Source organism: Protomyctophum bolini (assembly GCF_963924005.1).
Source record: "Protomyctophum bolini genome assembly, chromosome: 6".
Taxonomy (NCBI): Eukaryota; Metazoa; Chordata; class Actinopteri; order Myctophiformes; family Myctophidae; genus Protomyctophum; species Protomyctophum bolini.
Genome location: NC_137867.1, coordinates 23,799,324 through 23,822,736, shown reverse-complemented (window position 1 = coordinate 23,822,736; position 23,413 = coordinate 23,799,324). Strand labels below are relative to the sequence as shown.

The 23,413-nt window shown below is 45.0% G+C and overlaps 1 protein-coding gene across 4 annotated transcripts in view; it reads right to left on the bottom strand.

The window, feature by feature from the left end:
- smtnb (smoothelin b) overlaps nucleotides 1-23,413 on the bottom strand; it is a 57,893-nt gene that overhangs the window by 8,850 nt on the left and 25,630 nt on the right. For 2 of the 4 annotated variants that reach the window (XM_080764951.1, XM_080764952.1), the window contains exons 6-10: nucleotides 17,406-17,508; nucleotides 13,479-14,194; nucleotides 11,400-11,457; nucleotides 9,735-10,364; nucleotides 7,840-7,913 (exon numbers count right to left, since the gene is read on the bottom strand). In XM_080764951.1, coding sequence (XP_080621077.1) covers nucleotides 7,840-7,913; nucleotides 9,735-10,364; nucleotides 11,400-11,457; nucleotides 13,479-14,194; nucleotides 17,406-17,508 — 1,581 coding nt within the window. Of the gene's footprint in view, nucleotides 1-7,839; nucleotides 7,914-9,734; nucleotides 10,365-11,399; nucleotides 11,458-13,478; nucleotides 14,195-17,405; nucleotides 17,509-20,884; nucleotides 21,349-21,412; nucleotides 21,499-23,413 lie in introns of those variants that run through there. The other 2 variants (XM_080764953.1, XM_080764954.1) reach the window with 2 other exon arrangements.

The following is a 23,413-nucleotide window of genomic DNA, read 5'->3' as shown; positions in this document are numbered from 1 at the left end:
TACAGATAATGCCACAAAGATCCCCTGAATATCCTTCAAAATATTGCATTATATTTACAGCACTATTTTTGTTGAAAAATAATGTTAGAAAGAAGCACAAAATGACAATCCAACATGGCAACTCTATCCTACTCTATTAAAGAGTTATTTGAGGGCCACGGAGGTCATTGGGGGGTAGAGCCTTTTAAGTTGCCAATGTCTCTGGCTGTGTTCCATGGAGACCAGTCACAACACAGCTGATCAGAACAGATACATGCAAAGTTCAGGAACCACACGCCACTTTGTTGTGTGCTGGCACCGTGTGCCAGAAATAAATTAAGCATTACAATAGATTATTGCTCACAAACCTGTTTACATACATTTTCCAGGAGAGTAAAAGGCATGGCCATTTTAAAGGTTTGGTCAGGAAACAAGTGTACAGATAGTGACAGTTGGCTTCTCTACACATCAGGAAGTCTGACAGTTCTCCCACTGGAATCTTTAACATTTGGTTAGAAGAAATACAGACTCCACAGCTATACAAACTAGCACAGGAGACCCAACAATGTCAGGGAGTACATACGTAAGCAGCACATTAGCCATGGTAAATAATGGCTAGTCGGCTACCACTTTATTTACACTTTATCTCAAACTACTGGCTGAATTGCCATGGAATTTTCGCTTGACTCCATACTCCCCAATGGATGAACCTCTAGTGGTCAAATTGTCAGCTTTGCACACAAGATACTTAATTATTAGTATTACCTACTGTATAATATTCCAAGAAAAATACGTGGGTTAAAACTGTAGTGACGCCATACCATGCTGTTCCTGCGAGAAAGGTTTCCCATGAGAGACGGAGCAGAAGCAGAGTGACATGTTGCAAAGGTGGATGGGTGAGAGACAGGCACTGCTTGAGTTTCAGACTTCCGAGTGGCTGCTTCATTTCTTCCCCTGGATACAGATTCTGATTCTTGGAAGCAGGGGTCAGGCTTCATGGGAATACTAGATGGTGTATCCAGGGGTTTTCTGGATGGAGAATCCAGAGGTAAACTGGGTGAACCTGGTGGTGTATTGGATGGAGTATCTTGGAGTGCTGTGGATAAAGCATCCAGGGGAATAGTGGATATATCCAAAGGTGCGCTGAATGGAGCATGGGGCTCACAGGGAATGGATGGTAAGCTTTCAGTGTTGGATGGTACATTAATAGAGGGTTCAGGTAGGCCCATTACCCGGCACAGAGCCTCCACCTGCCTCACAAGCCTCTCTTGCTGAATCTGCAGCCTCAGGCTTTCCTCCTGAAGACCAACAAGTGCCTCTGCCAATGGAGCTACTTGGGCAGCTGCCTCCTCAAGCCGGGCATCTACTCTCTTTCCAAAGGCCTGCAGATCATTGTGTATCTCCCTTACTGCAGAGCGCAAGGTTAGCTCCAAACTCTGCTCTGTGACCTCTTCCTCCTCTTCCTGGACAAGCAGGTCTCCGATCACCTCCTCCAGCCCAGACTCGGCACATAAGCTGTCAGGGCTGCCCAATCCTGCTGGAGCCTCTGAGGCTGGGACGAAATCTAGGTTCACCCCAGGCATGGCCAGGCCAGCTGCACTCAGTGTCACTGCAATGAAGCTGGAGTCCTTCTTGAATGATGCTTTTTTTTTTTATATTTTATTTCTTACAATTCCACTCTCAAGTTTGAAAACTGTTCTCTAATAGCCAAGAAATAGCAATATGATGGACATCAGAGGACACTCTGATGTTCTCTGTCTGCCCGTTTATAGAGACCCTTCAAAGCAAGACACATACTTTATACCCCTGGCAAATCTCTCCCGTTCAGTGGCCTGGGCTGGACAACCAATGAGCACACACAGAATCTCGTTTCCAGGGCAGCAGTGGTCCCAGCCCCCTTTTTTTCCTCATGTGCCATAGACATGTCTGTCTATTTATCATTGGCCCAGCTATTATTCCACTGAACCAGGCAGGCCTCTTGGCCTGGTGGGGGCCTGAGGGGGAATACTGCTGCCCCCCGCCCAACTCTCCTTTTATTTAGAGCCTTTGCCCTTCACACCTCGACGTGCACTGCAAGTGACTACCTCTTTAGATGTGGCTCTGGGCCGGTGCTCAGCTGAAAGAGCTAAACAATGGAGCATGACTCTTCTTAAAACCGTTTCTGACAAACTGCAGCCTAATGCCTGTCAGATTGGATCAATTTATTTGCATGACTGGTTCAGAAGAGAAACCTGGAGAGGGGAGGTTAGTCTCTGAGGCCAGCCAGGGTCCATGGTGAGGAAGAACATACGTACATGTGTCCAGTTATGCCAGGCTGAGGAAGCGTCACCCAGGGGAAGGAGAGATCAGCCTTGCTGGACTGTGTTTGGCACTGATTGACTGACAGAACAGCACCAAGTGGTGATCCAACCAGCTGCCAATGTGAATTAAATGTGCTTGCTCGTGCATGTGTAAACGTGCATGCCTCAAGTTCTTTGTGTGTCAAGTTGAAAGTTCTCTGTGTGTGTTGATATGGACCCGTAATTATGAGTGTACGTACATTGTTCATACAAGTCTGTATATCAGATACTTATTTATTTTTTGCAGTTCACAGTTGACATTTGGATGGATCATTATACATTTTGTAAACAGTGCGCACATCAAATAAATATTGAGCATCTTGCCCTAACTTATATAATTCAGCATTTACAACAGCTGTATTTTTCTTCTCTCTCTAGATCTAAGCTCTAATCAGGGCTGGCACTGATTCAGTGTTCTAATCAAACACCTCATGCTTGACTTTATCCCAGAGTGGAAAACTGTGTGAGTGACAAAAATAGTGACCATGGACACGAATGGCCTTTCCTGGTACTTCTACTGAAGGGAAGACAAGTAGAGCAGCTTCCAGGAAGAATCTGACCCCCATAGTGAGGAGACAGAATGCTCACATAATATACATGCATTGTCCAGAGCACATGAGGGAGAGACGGAAGAAACCCGACTAGGCCTGCACTCTTTAATAATATATTTATTTGCGACCATAGGTCGCATTTACTATGAAAACCTGCATCTTCGTTAGTCACGCCTCCATATATGGTCACGCCTCGTGACATCACGCCTCGTGAGTCGTGACATGTCACGCCACCATATAAGGCCATCTCCATATATGAAGATCACAACACTGACCTCATCCAACACTGGATATCCATACATCGTGTAGCTTGAGACAGATAGAGATCACCATATATGGGCATAAAATGGACACATGAAGACAGACGGGTTACAACGGGTACTATGACATGCAAGTAAGCATTGGCTTCCCTGATTCGCTAACACAACCCTTTGGCTTCATGTGTTGGCTGAGCTGTGTGTCACGTTTGTGCACTGCACCAATAAATGATCAACATGATGTCAGCAGTTTTACATGCATCGTTCCCGATTTAAATCGTTCCCGATTTACATGGTTCCTGGCTTGTGTGTTCTCTGAGACTGAACTCCCGATGCAGTTGGAAAAGGATTGTGTACACATGCCCTACCGCGCATGGAGAACCGTGGAGAACCGTTTGACCAAAAGGATTGTGTACACATGCCCTACCGCGCATGGAGAACCGTGGAGAACCGTTTGACCAAAAGGATTCTGTACACATGCCCTACCGCGCATGGAGAACCGTGGAGAACCGTTTGACCAAAAGGATTCTGTACACATGCCCTACCGCGCATGGAGAACCGTGGAGAACCGTTTGACCAATCCACTTGGTTTATTGCTAAGGCCAGATGGTGTGTTTTTGCAAAGTGGGAAGTCTGTCAATCTCTCTGAATATCTTTCATGTCCATATATGGAGATCTCAATGTGACGTCAAACAGAGCCATAGAGTAAGACAGAGTTACGGGGCAGAAACCATCGGTCACGTGGTTCATGTACTCGCGCAAGCCCATTGCATTCCATAAACTTCCGGTGTCCCTATTCGCCAATAGAAGTCTATTTCGCAGAGACATTGGACTGGCCCCATGAAGTGAACAGAGTTGTCGTAACTCTGTCTTACTCTATGGCTCTGGTCTCAAAGTACTGTGATAATGCATAGTGTAAATACCCTGCCAACGTGTACAATGGCTACTCTGACAATGGGTGTTGCATAACCGAAAGAGAACGCATGCCCAACGGACATAGGCCTACTTTTATTAATGCACCATTAGTCAGAGAGACAGAGATGGAGAGAGAGAGAGAGAGAGAGAGAGAGAGAGAGATGCATTATACCAGACCGTGCTGTATTGTTAATGCCCCATTTGCCCACGTGTCATTGTAAAACGGCAAGTTAACTTACAGGCCTCCATGTTTATGATGGTAGTCTGCTAATGTGGTAGTAGTGTCAATCAGACATAAATGAATACCATCCGTCCCCGGCGGTGAAATGAAAATGCCTGGCCGTTGCGACCCCTCCAGTGCTATTTAGAACAGCATCTAAAAATACCAGTGTGGCTTCCTTCAGAGCACAGAAATAAAGCATGGCAGGGACTTCACCCTGGCTCAACTCCAGGGAAGAGCGAACACCACAATGAGATAAGTGCTCTAAGGGAACACATTTTAAATGTAACTGGTAATATAACACCAGGGATAAAAACATGATGGTTCAGCCTTAATGGGCTGTTGAGTTGATACAATCCACACATGATTAAGTTAATGCAAAACAAAAGGTTTCTCAACTTTTTTTTGTACCCAATTCAGGCTTCAGGGAACAGTCTGTGTGTGAACACACTATTTGGGTAACCAATGTGCGACAGCGTACAAGAGGATGATAACATTAACAACAGTATCCTACTATGTGCCCCTCCCCAAAAAAAAAAATCCAACTCCAACACTACAAGTAACACTATACTGCAGGAGAGAGAGACCAAGTGTCCTGTCATCACCCTGGATGTAAAGTGATGGCATTATTTATATTCACACCCGTCTCGTGGCACGAGGGCAGCGGTCAGCCTGAATGTACGGCTGAGAAACAGGAATACCTGTGTGCACTTGGACTATAGGAACAATGAAAGTGGATATGCACGCCCAGGCGGTGGCGTAACCATCTGGGCACCCGACTGGTAATCCAGTCGCAGTGTGCCGCGGGTTCGACTCCCGAGCCCGACACGGCCTTTACTGCATGTCTTCCCCCATATCTCTCCCGTTTCCTGTCAGCCTACTGTCTATCCCTTAAAAATAAATAAAAATAAAAATAAAAAGGCGTAAGCCGCAAAAAAATATCTAAAAAAAAAAAGTGGATATGCACAACTACAGTACTGTTAATGGCCGGTCTCCCCATGTTAAATGCACTTTGTCTACTATACCGAAGCACATCAAGCAGCTTTACTGCCATCTTTAAATTCACCCATCTCTACTATGTCTCTTCATGATGGTGTGCCACACTATGTTTCTTTTATTCCTTTCCTTCCTTTTATGTAATTCTCCCTTTGTTAATGCTGATGCAAAGCTCCTGGCTGCATTTTTATTTAATGTACGAATGAGAACTCAGAACACACACACACTGATGATTACCAAGGAAATGATAGAAGGATGAGAAGCTGATAAGAGTGGACAGGCCACAAAGTAGAAGTCCAGACTCCAGACCACCCAAACAGATCACAAAGTCCCAGAGAAGAGCTACCCAGCTCATTAAAATAACAGCAGGGGGGGGGGTATTAAAACCTTGCATGTCTTTGGCAAAAACTAATGCTTACTTTATACTGTGTGAGCCAAGCAATGGCTTGTGGCTCAAAGCTCTAATAATGTACAGAGATATGTGCCATGAGCCATGGCATGGCTCACACAGTATAAATTAAGCTTAATGTATACAGCACTTGCATTAGCATAACCACCATCATTAGATACTTTCTAAAGATGAAAGGAAAAGTGTCAATGTACTAAATTGTCCTTGCAGTCCAATCCAAACACCCCCTTGCTTCCTCCTGCACACAAAGCACTGAAATGACCTTGAACTTTCACTAGGAAAGAGAAAGCCCAGAGAACAGGTGGTTGTCTCTGGATCAGTGTCTAAACGTATCGCAGCCTTGGTTGACGGTAACCAGCAGTGTCTGCTAGATACTTGCTCACAATCTCATTAGCCAAGCTCCGTCTGTGTTACTGTTTGCATGTTATTTTGAAAGGTAAAGGCTGTAAGTTTCTGCTTATAACAAACTAATTCATATCGGGTATCTCGAAAACAGATCTCAAGCTCGCAAAGCGCCGCAGTGCGGAGCACGACAGGATGACAGAGCATAAATTAAGAGAGTGGAAGAGCTGGATGCACATGCTGCTTATCGTTACTGATGCTGAGACAGCATACAGTATACCGTATGTGTCACCTGCAAACACAGCATAACCGTGGGAACATGCAACCATGTCGTCAACCATAATTCAAAGCTGGTGTTAAACTCACTGGCTTAACCCTCATCTTCAACAGCTATGCATAACAACAGCGTTAGCTGAACCGCAAAAACGTGAGGCTCAACTAATGATCAGTAACCGATTTATCCTTCATACTGTATTCTATACCATGCAATTGGGTTGGTCTTGGAAGACAGGGAATGTTGCCAAAAGCATAATAAACAAAGAATTCCAATTTTGCATAAACATGTAGATTACAATTGTAAACACACATTAATTCCCCACAACAAAGTTACCTGTGCGTAGTTAGTGTAATTCTTAGTTCGAGCATACAAGTCATTTCTGCAGAATGAACATCTTTGTTGAGCGGTCTCTCTATTGTATGTCACTTCTGAATCTCAAGCAAGTCTTAACTGATGCTGATGATCTCAGTCCAACACCTTAAATCCACCTTGCAGCCCCAGGCTGCCTCCTCCCAACTCTAATTAACCAGTGCCCTGATCCCATAACCAGATTACTGCTGTGCTCAGCATGGTGGTGTGTGGACTAAAATACTAAATAGTAGTCTTCAAGCCGCACATACCGGTAGCCAAAGTGCCAAGAAAGTAAAAAGAAACCAACGCTGACTATTTAGATTATTCTTCCATGGGCCAGCACCACTATAAGGACTTTGGTGTGCATAGCATTCTCGTGCACAGCATGTGTGTACTAAACAGGACAACACGTCTTTGCTCAACACCCTCCACTCTGTTCTCTTAATGCATCATAATGAGTATTCCTTTCACAGAGCATAGACAAGGATACAGAAGCTAAGGGCAGGTTTGGCTTTTCTCACACCTGTAGAGGTCACCATGGGGGAAGGGGGTGGGGAGTGGAGCGGATGCATGAGAGCAGATCAACAATCATTATCTACCATGATGGTCAGTGATCTGCGCCAATCACAATGTACATGGCAAAAGAGAGGGTCGCAGCTCATGGTTTCAGAAGCATGTGAATGCATGCGATGATGAACTTGTGTCAACATGTACTGTAGGCTAGTTTAAAGTGTGGGGTGGTGGCAGCTGGAGAGGAATTGGTGCATATGAAGACAGACAGGTGTGATTTAGGAATCATTTGCTAGATAGCTCTTAGTGGGCAAGGTCTACTGAGGGGAAATGAGGAATGCTGGAGCACCTCCTACCCCCTCCTTCTGTCCGTCTCTCATACCCTACAAGGACAAATGTGACCAGCTACCCACTCTGTGTTTGATAAACACCGTTCTTCCCTTGCTCTCTGTCCACGACTTTCAGTTCCCCCATCGCATTAAGGCTGTTTGGTGACCTGTGATTGGGAGCCGTGCCAATGTGATGTATGCGACTAGAAAGTTCTATACAATTAATTTCAATACATTGAAAAAAATGGTATCAAATGGGGGTCCTTGATTGATCTAATAATGTCAAACTGTGTCCATGAACAAAGAAAGTTGAGAAACAGCAACCATGGCACTGTATAAAACGTTTCCCAAGACGTTACAGTACCTTGAATGAAGAACTTGAGATAAGACTGGATGAAGAGATCTTGAATGGTGTTGCTCTCAGGCCCAGGGTCAAGTCTGATTAAGACACAGACAAAAGACGGAGATGAGACAGAGACACATGGATCTAAAATAATGTCCAATACAATCAGATTAGACGGTTTTAACAATATTTGTTTTCTCATACAGTAAAGTTTTACTTTCCATAGAAACAAAACAAGACTAATAAACAACATAAACCGATACAGTATACTGTATATTTATGTGTATAATTGAGAAATGTGTGTGGATCCACAATGTTCCGGTCACCGCCATTTGTCAGTTATGTAAGCTGTCATAGTGTCATAAACAGCAGGATCTCATGTCTTATGAGAGAGCCTCAAATATGCATTACGCCACCTTTAATATAAACACTCCTTGGTCATCTGCCGGTAAGAGTACACAGACACAAATGTTCATGTGACAAGCTTGCCTGCATGCATTAAGTGTACATGCACACCCACGCACACTTTATAATCTTAAACCTAGGTTTGATGCATACCAGTGCAGGTACTGTGAAGTCTGATTTATACTTTGTTGCACCATTGTGTCGCTTGCCAAAACTAACTACATACATGTTTTTATTAGGCTTTCTTGTACACTGTAGAATGTTCTGACTGTAGATAGGTGCTCCTGAGGAAAGCAAATGTTTGATCCCAGCCTGCCTTCCGTCAGAGGGAGACAGGGAGCTTCCAAAAAAGGAGCCTGTGGCCATTGAAGCAAATTGGGCTTAAAAGCAACAGTTGAATCCTTGTGAAGAAGCGCAGTGGAGCTGTCAAGACTCAGTCCACAAGGTTGTAAGAGGGATTGGCGGGGGTTGTAACCACGCAGTCTAAAGTAAACTGTTTGGGTTGGAGGTCCTGGTTGTTGGGAAGCACCGCAGCCTGAGACATCTTGTTTTGATAGAACTTTACAGCAGCTGCTGCAATGCTGCTTCTGTGAATGACTGAGATTCACAGGCATAAAGAAACACACTTGACCTGTGATTACACTCATGCAAATGCTCTCCGGCAGAGTACTAGGTATAGTTATTCTGGTTTTTGGTGTCATTATTTGTATAATGTTCCATGCTACAGTATTGCTGATTGCAAATTGTGACTTTCTGATAGTACTGCACTTTACGCACAAGTGTACATAGTGTATTAAGGGCGAGCGTGTAAATACATGCGTCTGTGACCGTGAGATAAAGAAAGAGAGAGAACAATATCCACAGTGTGTGGCGCACACACTGAAAAGTCTATTGTGATTATTAGCAGTATTATTCCATCTACCTTCACACAAGAGCCAATTGTTGCATTTGTCTAAAGACATACAGTATGCAGTACTGTGTTCCACTGGCTGCACCGCCTGGTACAATATGCCAAACGCCCAATACAGCCAACAATGGTGTTTCATATCAATTCTTCCTCTGTTCCCACATACCCATGCACTGTGTTTGGCTCAGTGTAACCTAGCCTAGCTTGACTCCAGCTTCTTGTCATCATCCTACATGTGGCTAAATCCTTAGTGTCTCTGCCGTGTGATCTGAGTGCTGGTGAGATGCTTTGGAGGCGGAGCAGGATGAATATGTATACTTCTTGTTAAATGTGGAGTTACGGTACTGAATATTGTACCACGTCCACACACACAGACAGCTGCACACTGAACGAAAGCTCCAAAAGTGGCATCGGCACGCAGGGTGTACTGATCGGGTACGTACGTTTGTACAGTTTACATGCAACTTTAAACTGATGTTATGCAGTAAAATCCTCACGTATATTGAATTCATATAACAAAATGGACCAGCATTGATGCAAGTATTAATCAAAAGTAACATCACTTGATCATGACTGCTAAATGTTGTAAGGTTAATGCTCCTACCTGCTCTCTGTCCCATAGCGTTGATGGCATTCATGCGTGGGGCCATGGTGGCGATGGGCACTATGTTGCCCCTAGATGTGGAGGTGGAGGATGAGGAGGTGGTGGTGCGCCCATCCTTGATCTCAATGGTGAGGAAGGTCTTCATGTCAGGGTCTGCTTCTCCCTGGTTGTCTTGTTGTCCAGCTAGTCTCCCTGGGGTACTGTCTTCCTTTGAGTCCCCTGAGGCTTTCCTGAGCTTTTCAGCTGGATGCTTCGTCCCGCCTGTGGCGTTCTGTGATTGGGTAGCTGAGGACAGAGGTTTGCCTGTCCCACCCACTGGCTGAGGCGTGGATTTACTCTGGACCAGGAGTCCTGCACTAGAAGAGACTGAGGTGTGAGATGTGTAGGGTGCGCGTGGACCTTCTGGCCTCTCTCCAAAGGCACTGGGGGATCCTGCGGCTCTGCCTGAAAACAACTGATTGACTCGGGCGAAATTGGTCTGTCCAGCAGTGCCAGGGGCAGTCCTATTCCTCACCCTATTCTTCTGGACTGGGCCAGGACTTGGACTGGGTTCTGTGAACTTGCGCATCCGGTCCCGTACAGAGCTGGCCCGGCTGAATGGTTCCAGCACAACCTCTTTCTTTGCAGGTGCTGTAAAGCAGAGAAAGCTTGTTGTGCTATAGACATGCAGAGTAACTCTAGTAATAATTCTGTTCAACAAACACACAGAACCGTCCTAAAACCTAAACGCCCCTTCTGCTTCATAGAATCACTTCATAAGCCTTAAAGCATCTCGCTCTCAACCATGCTGTCTCCACCTCCTCAAAAAGCTCTCTAAAAGTCCCTTTAGCTTTTTTCCTCATATTTTCTGTTCCAGGCCCTTTTATTTTCCTTGACTTCACCTCTCTCACTGCCCCTCTTCTGCTGCTCTGTATTTGTCTTATCCACTGTCCAGCCCCCTGCATTATCTGATGCTCAGTGTTTTTACACAGTGTCATCCACAATTTCTCTGAAACTGATGTCTTTTTGAGGTCTTATGAAGTACAATCCCTTCATTGTGACTGATAGTCTGAAAATGTACCCGTTTACCCGTAATGGTCCACTTTCAGAGTTACATTAACACTCTGGATGTGACCGTGTTCAGAGACAACATTAACAAAGAACGAGAGAGAATGAAATGCCATGGAAAATAATTTGTGATTAACTTTGAGGACATTTAAAAAGGTCTCCCTTATTGAGGCAAAAGACACATTGCTTAGTGACAACCCAATGTTTCCGCTACATAGCGATGAGCAACACTGTCTGAGAGAGATATATAGAGAGGGGGGGGGGGGTGCGAGTGACAGAGTAGGAGGGAAAGAGGAGAGAGAAGATGCTGTACAGTGTTCTTTCTAGCCCTCTGCAGTGTGACTGGCCCTATACGGTCATGCTGGCCCTGAGACGGAAAGAGCTCCACATGGAGGCCATTACGCTAGAATAGATAGTAAGAGCAGGGAATCTTGATATTTGAGGAGCGGCAATGACTTAGTAGTAATAAGCACTAGGCCTGTCTGGTGTGATGTTATCTCACTCTCCTCAGCTATTGCTGAAGGCAAAACACAGCAAAGCCATCTCTTAAGTCAACTGAATAAATCTTCTAGCTATGGTGCTATATATATATTTATAATATACTGTATTGCTGCTCACCAGAATCCTTCACTTTGTAGAGAGGTGTGAGGAAGGGCAGATCTCTATTTAGTTTGACCTGAGAAAGAAAGAATGATTCACATATAAAACAAAATGTTATGTCTTTTCACAACAATGAGTAGCAGACATTAATGGCTTAATGTACACAGGTATGGATCCTAAAGGCCAATGCATGATCCTTCTGACGTCAAAAAGAAATGTCTGGTTCGGACAGGCTTTTCAAACTAGTTCAGGGTCAGGACATTTGGGGGTGAACCAGTTCTGACTGAGACCACCCATCAGAAGTTCGGAATGATGTCAATTTGTAGTGATATCACCTCTCTTTCTGAAGAAAAGTTTGGACGTTGGAAGTCTCGTCTATCGCGAGCTACATCCACTTGCATGGAGCTCGCGATAAGTCTCATGATAGAGAAGACTTCACACTTTATGTCTGGAACACAGCAACAGCGTTAATATAGAGTAAAGTGTCATGCTAAACATACTGTAAGCGAATTAGGACTAAAACACAGCACCCCATTGAGGGCTTATGGTGGGGTACTGGGGTAAGGGAAATAGCCAATAATGCGTTTTTGCACAAAATAACACCTGGACCACTTTGGTGAGGACCTAACAACTGCAACGAAAGGTAAGAAAGCCTTCTAGCGCGAAATTCTCCTTTAAGTCATTGTCAATCTGCTAAACCGAGCATTTCCCAGGGCAGCAAAGGGGTTCATTCAGCTACAGTGAAGGGGACACACACACACACACACACACGCGCAGAGTTTTCATTATGTAACACTGGTGTTTGGAGTGAGGCAGTGCGCCTCTATTCTTTTTTTAGCATAGGGGCCATGATGGGTATGTTTACAGTACTCATGAGCCTGGGTATCAGAGTATATTGCAGGGAACAATAAAATAAGTCTGGGGCCTTTGTTGGGTAAACACATCTAGGGGGACGACACAGTGGCGTCGTGGCGCCATGATGAGTCCCCAAATGAACAGAACATCTTGCTCGACATAAGAGAAGGAACAAACCCAGCCTTGTGCATGTTTGTGTGCTCCGTGTTCGAGGTGCGGTGGGATGAGGGGACACAGAGCTGCTCTCCGACTGTATATAGGTGCGGGAAACACAGCTCTGAGGCGAAGCAGAGCCAATCCACCGGAGCACAACATACACTTGTAACGATCCACAGAACTGAGATGCAGAGGCTGTTTGTGTAGTCAAGTAACCAAAGTAACCAAACAACACCTAACGTTAGTTCAACATGATGTGTTTATAGATGCCAATGGGAGCTGGGAGTCACAGAAGAATGAGGTGTCATGTGATTTGTCATATAGAGAAATGGAGGGAGGGGAAGAGAAAGAGGTGTATAGAGAGAGAGAGAGAGAGAGAGAGAGAGAGAGAGAGAGAGAGAGAGAGAGAGAGAGAGAGAGAGAGAGAGAGAGAGAGAGAGAGAGAGAGAGAGAGAGAGAGGTGTAGAGAGAGAGAGAGAGGTGTAGAGAGAGAGAGAGAGAGAGACAGAGACAGAGACAGAAGTGCACATTGTGAATACTGTATAGCTCAACATCCCCCTCCAGTGGTGAAGTTATGGTAAATATAGTTCTATGTTGTGGTTAGACAGCTGATTGCAAGCTACACAGAAAATTCCTCATTGTTGATGTAGACTAACTCAGAGATTGTAAAAATTGACATTGTTATACTCTCAGAGCTAAATTAACACTAAGGATTTTACTGTGTATATATAGCCATTGGTTTCTCCCATGTTCACAGGTCACACCTTGAGTAGCCTGGAACTCACCTATGCTTTATATGGCATAGGCAGCTCCCGGCAGGATCCGCCGGGAGAATATATGCAGCTGCGCGACATGAGACTAATTACTTAGAGCGACAGAGAGAGAGAGGAGCGTGTGTGTACATGTGTGCGTGTGTATGTCAATTTTACAAAGGTGCAGACAATCAGAAATCAGCAGAGAGTGAGCAATGTTTGCGCTACTCTATGCCGAATTGAAGTGGACTCAGACCCAGACCTTTTTTTCTCCCTGGAAATAAAAACGTCTGGGTTTCCGAGGCTACACCTTGAGTGACCTGTGATACTCTACCTTCTGTTCTTGGATATCTGCCTTTACCATGGCACTGCCATTAACCAGGCCATTGTGGGAGCCTCGTTTCCTAGACCCATCGGGCTGTTCCTGCTCAGTGATGCTGGTGGAGCAGTCCTGGCTGGGCAGATCCTGCAGGCCAACTGGAAGGCGCCTGGCGATATCCGCTTCAGAGTCAATGCTGGAGCAGGAGCCACTCATGGTCATCTCTGTATCTGCCATCAGACCCCTACCAACAGAGGACACACCTACACTCCGATCAGACATCCCTGAGTCCAGCCTTTTCCGAGACCACAGACTGACGCTCTCTGAAGCCCCAGAGCCCAGGCGGGGTCTGGAGCTCATACTGGAATCCGAAGCACCCGAGTCCAGTCTCTGTCGGAAGCGTGACTGGGAGCCCATGCTGTGCTCTGAGGCCCCGGAATCCAGGCGGCCACGCTGAGAGGACCCCTGACTCCTGTCGGAGGACCCGGAATCCAGTCTGGCCCGGAAATCAGAGCCCAGGATCTGCTCTGAGGGCCCAGACTCCACGAGGGCCATGGGTGGCACCGAGGTCAGGCTGTGGTCCGAAGCTCCCGAGTCAGACCTCTGACGCTGGGACAGAACCAGGTCCGGCTCTGTTGGCCCAGCCTCCTGTTGGGACTGGGTCAGCATTGGTCCTGGACCCTCATCTTTCACCAGGGTGTCAAGAACCAACACCATACCGGAGTTGTAGCCTACAGCAGGAAAACACAATGATAAGATACTGTACTGCACTGTATCACATGTACAATTTCTATCAAAACATTATTATTATTGAGGGGCGCTAGCCCCTCCAATATTTAACTATAGTGTAGATTTCGTCTTACACAAACATTAAATTCCCATTGACAATGAATGTAGAATTTACATCATATGTGGACGCGCAAATCGTCTATTTTCGTCCTACACAAAAGGACATTCCCATTGACAATGAATGGATGATGTACGATGATAAGAGCACCTCACTTCACACGGGTGTGGTTGTCGGGATCTGGACTCAAACCCGCGACACGCCGTTAGGCTGGCATTGCCGTCAAGGGTGCCCGCCTGCCCGGACCGCCACGCCGGCGGCCCAGGCCTTGATCAAAACAGGTTTGTGCGACATCATATATTACTGTGTTTCACCATCAGTTACTTTCACTTCTGTGCTGAACAGAACAGAATGCGGTGTTATGTTGCAAGAAGCAGTAGGTGGTGAAGCTGGAGTGCTTGATGGAAACAAAATGCTTCCGCAGTCCTGGTCTAAAATCTCTGGGGACACAGGCTGGAGACAAGGATATCTACTGGGGATCACAGAGAGAGACGCAGAGGGGATATAGGCATTTCCTCCAAACGTACTTCAGTTCCTGGGCAAGATTTGTGTTGTTGTTGTTCGTGGAATGGATTTGCGTAAAGCAGTAGGAAAGGGCACACAAGGGGAGCAGGAACACACATAAGAACCAGGCCTGGTGAGCAGGCACAGGAAGTCTAGAAGGAAGTGGGGGTGAAATAGAGACTAGCACAAGTACTTCCCCTCCCCTTCTTTTGAAACGGTATTGCCTGTGATGTCATGTTTTTTACTCTGGATTGCTGAATGTTCTGTCTGCACAACAAAGGTATCCTCAACTTATTAGTACCCTTGGGTCCTAATAAAGAAGAAAATCGACTTAGGGCCAAAAGCCTTAATTTCTCCTCAGTCCTCACTCAGGAAATTCTACTCCAAATAACAGCCGTTATGACCACCTGAACCCACTCTCCAAAAGTTGCGTTGTTATGAATCAAGACAACTAAATGTAAATCAGCTGGCGTTTGCATTTTGATTGATGGAAAACAACACAGTCTAAAAGCTCCTCAGCTAACCCTGTGGGCTGTGTCGTTTCACAAACTATTGTATGAAAACATTTCTGCATCACATGTGATGGCACTGTCCTTATAACCAAATAGGGCTCGCAAAGTATGCATGCCTGTCATTTACAAACCAAATCTAGAAGGGAAAATTCCATTCTGGCTCAAGGCAGCCACAACCTTTTTCAACTTGAAAAAGACAGGACGTGATAACATTACAACAACGTGAGCATATGCCTGCTTTTCTATGGGGTCTTTTGAATGGGCCATTTCACAGAAACATCTATTACCAAACGATTCATTCAAGTCCAATTAATCAGCTGAAGTGAGACCCAAAACTGCATTCTATAAACAATCACTCCATTGCTTTATGGTTTTGGCACTGGAGCACGTCAGGTCCATTGTGAGAAATATATGGGAAAATCCCCATTTCTATTGGATAATGAGAGACTTGTTTTGTGTTCTAAAATAACCATGCAAAAAAGTCTGCACTTGTGCACTCCTCACACAGCACACAAACAACACCCAGGGGTCTTTGTAATTTTAAGTTCAAAGTTGAGCAAGTTTACCACCCTTGGGAACTTGAATGAAGGTCAGCAGCACATTCCAGTGAGAAACTCTATAAACAGGTCATTTCCTAAATGACAGTGTTGCCACATACTGTACAGCACAAAAAGAGCAGCAGCCTGCGAAACTGTTTAGGATGAACTTAATTTTGTTTGTTAAATAAAGATATAGAATGATAAATGCTAAATGCCTAAATTGTACAGGTACAGTATATAGGCCGAGTACCCTAGACATCCTGCAAATGTATTTATTTTATTTATTCATTTTTATCATCTTACCTCTGATCAAAAGACAACCACTGGCCTGCCCCGCCTATCCTGTCCTTTTCCACAAACGTCCTGTATCTTTGTCTATCAACAGCTATTTCAAAAGGCTCCTTCCCACAACTCCATGGCTGTTCTAAGGTGGGCCCGTGCCATTGGCCGTAGTTTCACCCTTTACTTAATTGTAAGGCAAGGATAAATCAGGTGGAGTGGGACGTTTCTGGGCCTTAGTTCTGTTCTGGTATCAGCTTTATATAGCAGAGGTGTGGCTGTGGGTTTCCCTCAGTTGCTTCCAGTAACCCCACTACCAGCCCTTGGTCCAGCAGGATACTGTGAGCTAAGTGAAGGGCAGACCAGGCCACACAGAATGCCATTATTATGGCTGCAAGATCCCAAAAGCCGAAACCCAGGTTCAGGTCAACAAGGGTTGGGCTCACATAAGAGGGAAGAAACAACAACAACAACAACTCTAACCTAACCATGATCCACAGATGATCAAAATGTAACTGGTAGGAGTATTTCTTCATGGTTGTGCAACAAATACTTCTGGCCCTGGGCATAGTAAGACAGGCGAGAACTATAAATTCATGCCATGTCTAGCAGTCATCAACAATGTATTTTGGTCTATGTACAGCCTTTTTGTATTAACGTAGGTGTGTACAAGTCACAAGACCTTGAGTGAACAAAGTGCACTCATTCACTCAGAAGTCTAGTATTCATTCTTCTTTATTTATAGCTGGGCTAACAGAGTAATGTTAGTTCATTAAATGGTGTCACACTTCAAGCCAGAGGTTTTAAGTCTATGACTATGGGTGTCTCCAAAAAGTTAATAAAGTTGCAAAAGAGCTAAAACAGCCTACACGAATATGACCTCATGGCCAACACCTCAGGAGAATGCCTCCTTTGGCAGGCTATTTTAACAAGCAATCCAGAGGAAATTGCATTGAGAGGGTCATGTATGTGTGGTGATAGGTACAGGCAACAGAGGTGGTCAGTGTTGTGTTTAAGTTATTAGCTCCTATCCAAACTTGACCTTTAATTGAAGGTTTACAGTATACACATGCTTTTGTATTTCACAATGATCCTAACAGTGTGGCATAGCTAAACATTAGAGGAACTACAGAGCCTGTCAGTATGTGTGTTTGGTCATGTACGTTCTGTGTAGACATGCTGCAGAAGGAACAAGAACAACTGGCTGCTAATTTGAAGGATAGTGAGATGATGTGTTTGGTGTTGAACAGCTGTTCCTCACCTGTCCTCTGCAGCTCTCTGCCTTGATGTGTCTGCTGGCTGCGAAACTCCGGGATCTGTGATCTGGTTTGCGTTCGCTCGCAAAAGCTCTCCCGCTCAGTGTCCTGTAAAAACAACACATGTTTAGTTCATTCCAATACACTGTGCAAAAGGCATTAAGTGATTTAATTCCTTGGCTCATGATGCCCCACCCCTACCTCAAGCCATACTGATAAGGAGTGTCCCAGTCACTGCCAAACTACCCATCCTAACCCTGTCAATGTACATTATCAGTTAAGGTAAACCATCAGGTCGCCTTTATCTTCAGCAAGTTTATTTGTGTTGGAGGTCAAGGTCAAACGCTCTACAAATAAGAGACAGCCTTGATGAGGTCATGTGAGAGCCAGCTTTGGCCAGCTGACAAAAATAAAGCTTTTCTACACAAACCCCTCCCTAACCAACAAGTGGGCCAACACCATCCATTGTGTGGCCTGTTGTGCCACGGCTCAAGTGAGATGCACCTGAGATGCACCCACAACCTCCTCTCCTAGTAACCTCCTAGTGGAGTGGAGCATCAATCAGCTCGGCCAGGTCAAAGTATAGCAGTTGGGTCATAAGCTGCATTAATAAAAGGAAGTCACAGTCTTGATGGAGACGAGACAGCAAGACTTTGGCATATGGAGGGGGAAGGGACATGTGGTGAGGGAAGCACATTGATTGATTGATTGATATATTAACAGACTGTTAACTGTGAGTGGACGACCCAATTAAGCATTACACTTGTTTACAAGAGGGTCCACCATGTTCAATTCACCAAAACATTTAGAGACGTACAAATAGACACTATATAGTTAATGAATACAGTGAGGGGAAAAGGGGGGGATTCAGATTTTACGGGGGCCAGTTTCAAATTGCAGCCGTCCGTAGGTGCCCTTTGAGAGCGGTTTTGACTGATTCACGTGTCGTAATGACTGTTGGTAGGACAGTAGTTGCCACTACCCACAGCAGAATCAGCTGCACACATGCACCAAGCACGTGCATGCCACCACACTTGCACATGTATAGTACATATATTCTTAATCCATGATGCTCCACTGCCTGAACATTTTTTGGTGTAGGTATTTGTGGCTTCCAGTGAACACTGCACAGTGTTCAGTTCACTGGTAGCCCCACACACACACACAAATAAAATGTGGGTCATTCTTTAATTCAAAATGGTACTGAAATCGTTTAGCATTTGGCAAGATGAAACTAGTGTAAGAATAGTCAAACCAATGTTTGGGCTTGGTCCTGGCTTGATTCATTCTGGAAAAATATACAGGACATGACCTTAAATACACTGAAACTAAACAATCTAACTATACTTATGCCAGATTTACTGCCTCTAAAAGCACTGAAAACAATCTCTCTCTCTCTCTCACACACACACACACACACACACACACACACACACACACACACACACACACACACACACACACACACACACACACACACACACACACACACACACACACACACACACACACACACACACACACACACACACACACAAAAATAAAATAAATCACAGCATCGCATGGTGTAAAGGTCTTAAATAATCAATGCAGCGTGTGGTTGTGGCTGTTTTGAATGACGGCATGTTAATGATGAGTGAACACCTGAAAGGTGGAGGTAAGAAAGATGCCAGTCATGCATTCTGCTCTGTTGACTATGACCTTCCCCACCTGAGCGGATTACAGGGCGGAATGACTCAATCAGACCCAACACAAAATGCAATCAGATATACCACCACAGCAAACATAAACACGGGATAGGGATTCTATTATTACCCTTCAGCTTAAAAAAAAGGAAGGTAGGAAGGTGACACATATACTTCACGCAAGAGATGTGACTGAATAACATGCTATAGCACCCAGGACAGTCCAAGCTGTATTTGCGAAAATGAAAAACTCTCTCCCGAGAGCAAAGAGAACCGTAGCACTAAATGTGACGTCAAAGCAACGTACAGCCTTGAGCATCTCCATTGTTAGGCTTCCATTATTGTGACATCACTGATTAGGGTGCAGGACAACCTCCTCTCTCAAATTTCTACCTTGCTTTATTAATGAGTCATTAACTGCGTTTGATGATGAGGCTGGGGAAAGCAGACTCTTAGACCAAACAGGGCTCTGTGTGCCCCAACATAAAAGTGTCATGAGAGAAAGGTCACTTCCATGACACCCCCCCCCCAAACAGTCAGAGGGGGATTTCAGCTGTAAATACAATTAAAAGCGAATGACCGGTCTAAACCACCACCTCCCTTTGTCTCTCTTCGCTCCTCTGCAGCTACCAAAGAGACAGAGACAGACAGTAATCGTTTCACAGCTCCCACTAAACCACAGGGAACATATTTCTCACAGACACCGAGCGGCATAGGGGTGGGGGTGGAGAGATAAAGTGGAACTTGAGCTGTAGAAGAGTTCAGGATCTGCTGCCAACCTCGCTCCATCCTGTCATTAGTGGCTTTACGCTGTCCCCTGGCCCCTAAACAGTGGACTAGAGGAGACCTGAAAGAGTGAAACCAAGACCAACACATCCCACTTCTCTCTCCGTCCCCCCTGTGGCGGCTCGCGGCTTCAAACACAGATCATCCCGTCTGACCACGAGAGAACCGGTTGTGTCGGACTATAATTCTGAGAGCTCAGCCCCGTAAACATATAAACAGCCAACTGTCCTCTCTCTCCTGACCACAGCAAGGCGTGGGCCATCTGGAATCCTCTGAACCACAAAAAGAACCCCAACAACAATGAATCAGAGGTCAAATCGTCACCAAGACAAGCAGGTCTCCCTTCACCGGCCAGCGAGGACGACCGAGATCCACTATATAGGATTAATGAGTACGGTTCCAATGGGCCCATTTTCCATGGAAGCTAAATCCATCATTCCACTGATGAGGTCAGGATCTTCTTGCCTCCACGTGGATCAGAGAGGAGAAACCTGGTAGCTCATTTTCCATTACTGCACAGCACACTCTAAGACCCGAGGAACCACAGAGTCAGCCTACCTCTAATTGAAATATAGTAGCTGGAATGAAGTAGTAATACCACACACACACACACACACACACACACACACACACACACACACACACACACACACACACACACACACACACACACACACACACACACACACACACACACACACACACACACACACACACACACACACACACACACACACACACACACACACACACACACACACACACACACACACACACACACACACACACACACACACACACACACACACACACACACACACACACACACACACACACACACACACACACACACACACACACACACACACACACACACACACACACACACACACACACACACACACACACACACACACACACACACACACACACACACACACACACACACACACACACACACACACACACACACACACTCAGATATTTACCTGAGTATTTCCCAATCCACTCACCTTTCTGTCTAAGCCCCGTCTGTCACGGATACTGGGCACAGACCAGACAGCTCTCCTTTAAGCTCATGCCTTAGGTATCTTACAACATGTTTATGATGAGATCAGGAGTCAAATAGCAATTTGGTCTGTCTATGCATCAAGCAGTTCATAATAGTCACGTACATCCACAAATTTAAGTCAAGGTGCTGGACCAAAAAAAGGACAATCATAAAAGATAAAAAGACAGTGTACACACTCTACAACCACCTGCCACCAAAACATAGTTGACCTCTTCCAACCCACCTAGTCTATGTGCACACCTAGTCAGAAACACTCAATGCACAGGGTTTAATAGCTAAATACAGTTCAGACACGAGTTGTATTCTTGCTATTATTATTATAAATAAAAATAAATAAAAGGTCTCTCATTCCAAAGACAACACTGAATGGAAAACTGAAAAATTACACTTTCTCCACAAAATAAGTGAGCAGGTTGGGGAGAGCTAGGTCCATGACACACAGCAAGGTAAATATCTGAATGCCATTTACCTTCTCTCCTTGGCTGAGCTGCTGGTCTCTCTCTCTCAGCTATATCCCTCACTCAGGACGTCCTCTACTTTGCCTCTGTATTCCCCCAGCCACATCACACACACACACACACACACACACACACACACATCACACACACACACACACACACACACACACACACACACACACACACACACACACACATAATACCAACAGGCCACTCCCTTGACTTCCCTTCCCTCCCATTCGGTCTCCACGGGGCTCTCACCCTCTAAACACACGCACACACGCAGCCACGCACGCACGCAGGTTAATGGGTAGCCTGGTTGACACATTACCGTTTGACACACACCGTCTTTGTTTTTGGCCTAGGTTTAATTATTATTATTTATTTTTGCCACATTATTCGACAGAATAAACTTCCAACTGGAGTTATAATCACGTTTTTTATTCAGACTTTCCTCAGAGAAATTAGAACAATCATGTTTTTTTGTCTTTTTTGTTTTTTTCAACCCACAAGGAGAGCCAACATTTTTTCAGCCATACGTATAATTACCGTTTTAAGCAATGTGTGTAGTATGCACTTTCCCCAAAACTAGGCAGATGGAAAAGGTTACTTCAGTTATCCCTGCAAAATCAACAACGTGCATTAAAACACAGTCATCGATATCCTCCAATAGGCTGCGGTCTTCTAGGCAAGACCTGAGACCAACCACTAATTGCCTGAACATTCAACCACTAATGAAACATACACACACTGCATAGTACTGTACTGTACACCATGTGTCTTTCACCTGAACATCATGCTCATTTTGTTGCATCATATAAATAATACAACAAAATTAGTCATTATGTAAACACTACTGCATTGTCTTGATTGCACCAGCAGTCAATTCTCAAGTCAGTATTTTCGTTTCTAAAGTTGGACACGGTCTACGTGTGTGATGTACGTGCGTATGCGGATTTGAGCTGCTATAGAGTCCTATCTGGGACGTCCATCAGCCTGGAGACAATCACACACACAACTCAAAGAGATCCGCTGCTGTGATGTGATGTGAATAGAAGGAGTCCTGCTGCCGGTGGCTGCTTGTTGGTTTTGGCCACGTCCCCATTCCTGCACAGACTGGACTGCTGGGCCACAGCTGGTGGCCTGTCTGTCTGTGTGTGTCTGCTCCACTACAACCCGACAACTATCCCAAACACAATCTGAAAACCCATCTTCAAAGAAATAAAGGAAAAACAGTCTGTCTCTCGAGACTATCCCCAACCCCACTCCCACCACCTGTGGCTCACTGCTACAGTTCAAGCACCTAAACACCTGGCATCCCTATTTTTGGCATGATATTGTAGCAAAAACGCCAATAGCCAATCTACAAGCTCTCAACGTGTCAGGATGTCAGCTTGTAGATAGTCTATTTTCACTGCACGATGCCACTGTACGGAAAAGTGTAAAATAGGGCTAAGTGGTTAAAGGAAGTGAGGTAGATAGGCTTGTTTGAATGTCCTATGACCTCAACTTGCAACAGCTACTTCCTATCTAAAATCGATGTGTCTGTGACACAAAGGAGTGCGTGCAATTGACAATAATTCACACAGCAGCCGTTTTTCTTTTACGTCATACATTACTTAAGAGTGTGGAAATCCCCACCCCATCATTGACAGCTACACAATTAGAGCAATCAGATGTACTACACCTTTTGGGTCAAAGTAGTACTCTGCTGCATATCCTTATGGACCAACTATTTACTAACATTCAAGACTGTACACTTAATGCGAGCATAGCTCACCAACTGATATCATCCACCAGGCATAATTCCAGGAGTAATGAGTAGAAACTTTGTTTTTCCCATAGAGATCCGGTCTCCAGAAATTGGACCATTTATCAAAGTGGACACATACAAACACTGATCAAACAAAACAGATAAGATAGCATCTTATCTACAGTAGCCTCAGGCACGTTCTCTCAGCCCAATAAATCATTATAATGGGAACTGCCTTCAATACATTATCACTAGAGCA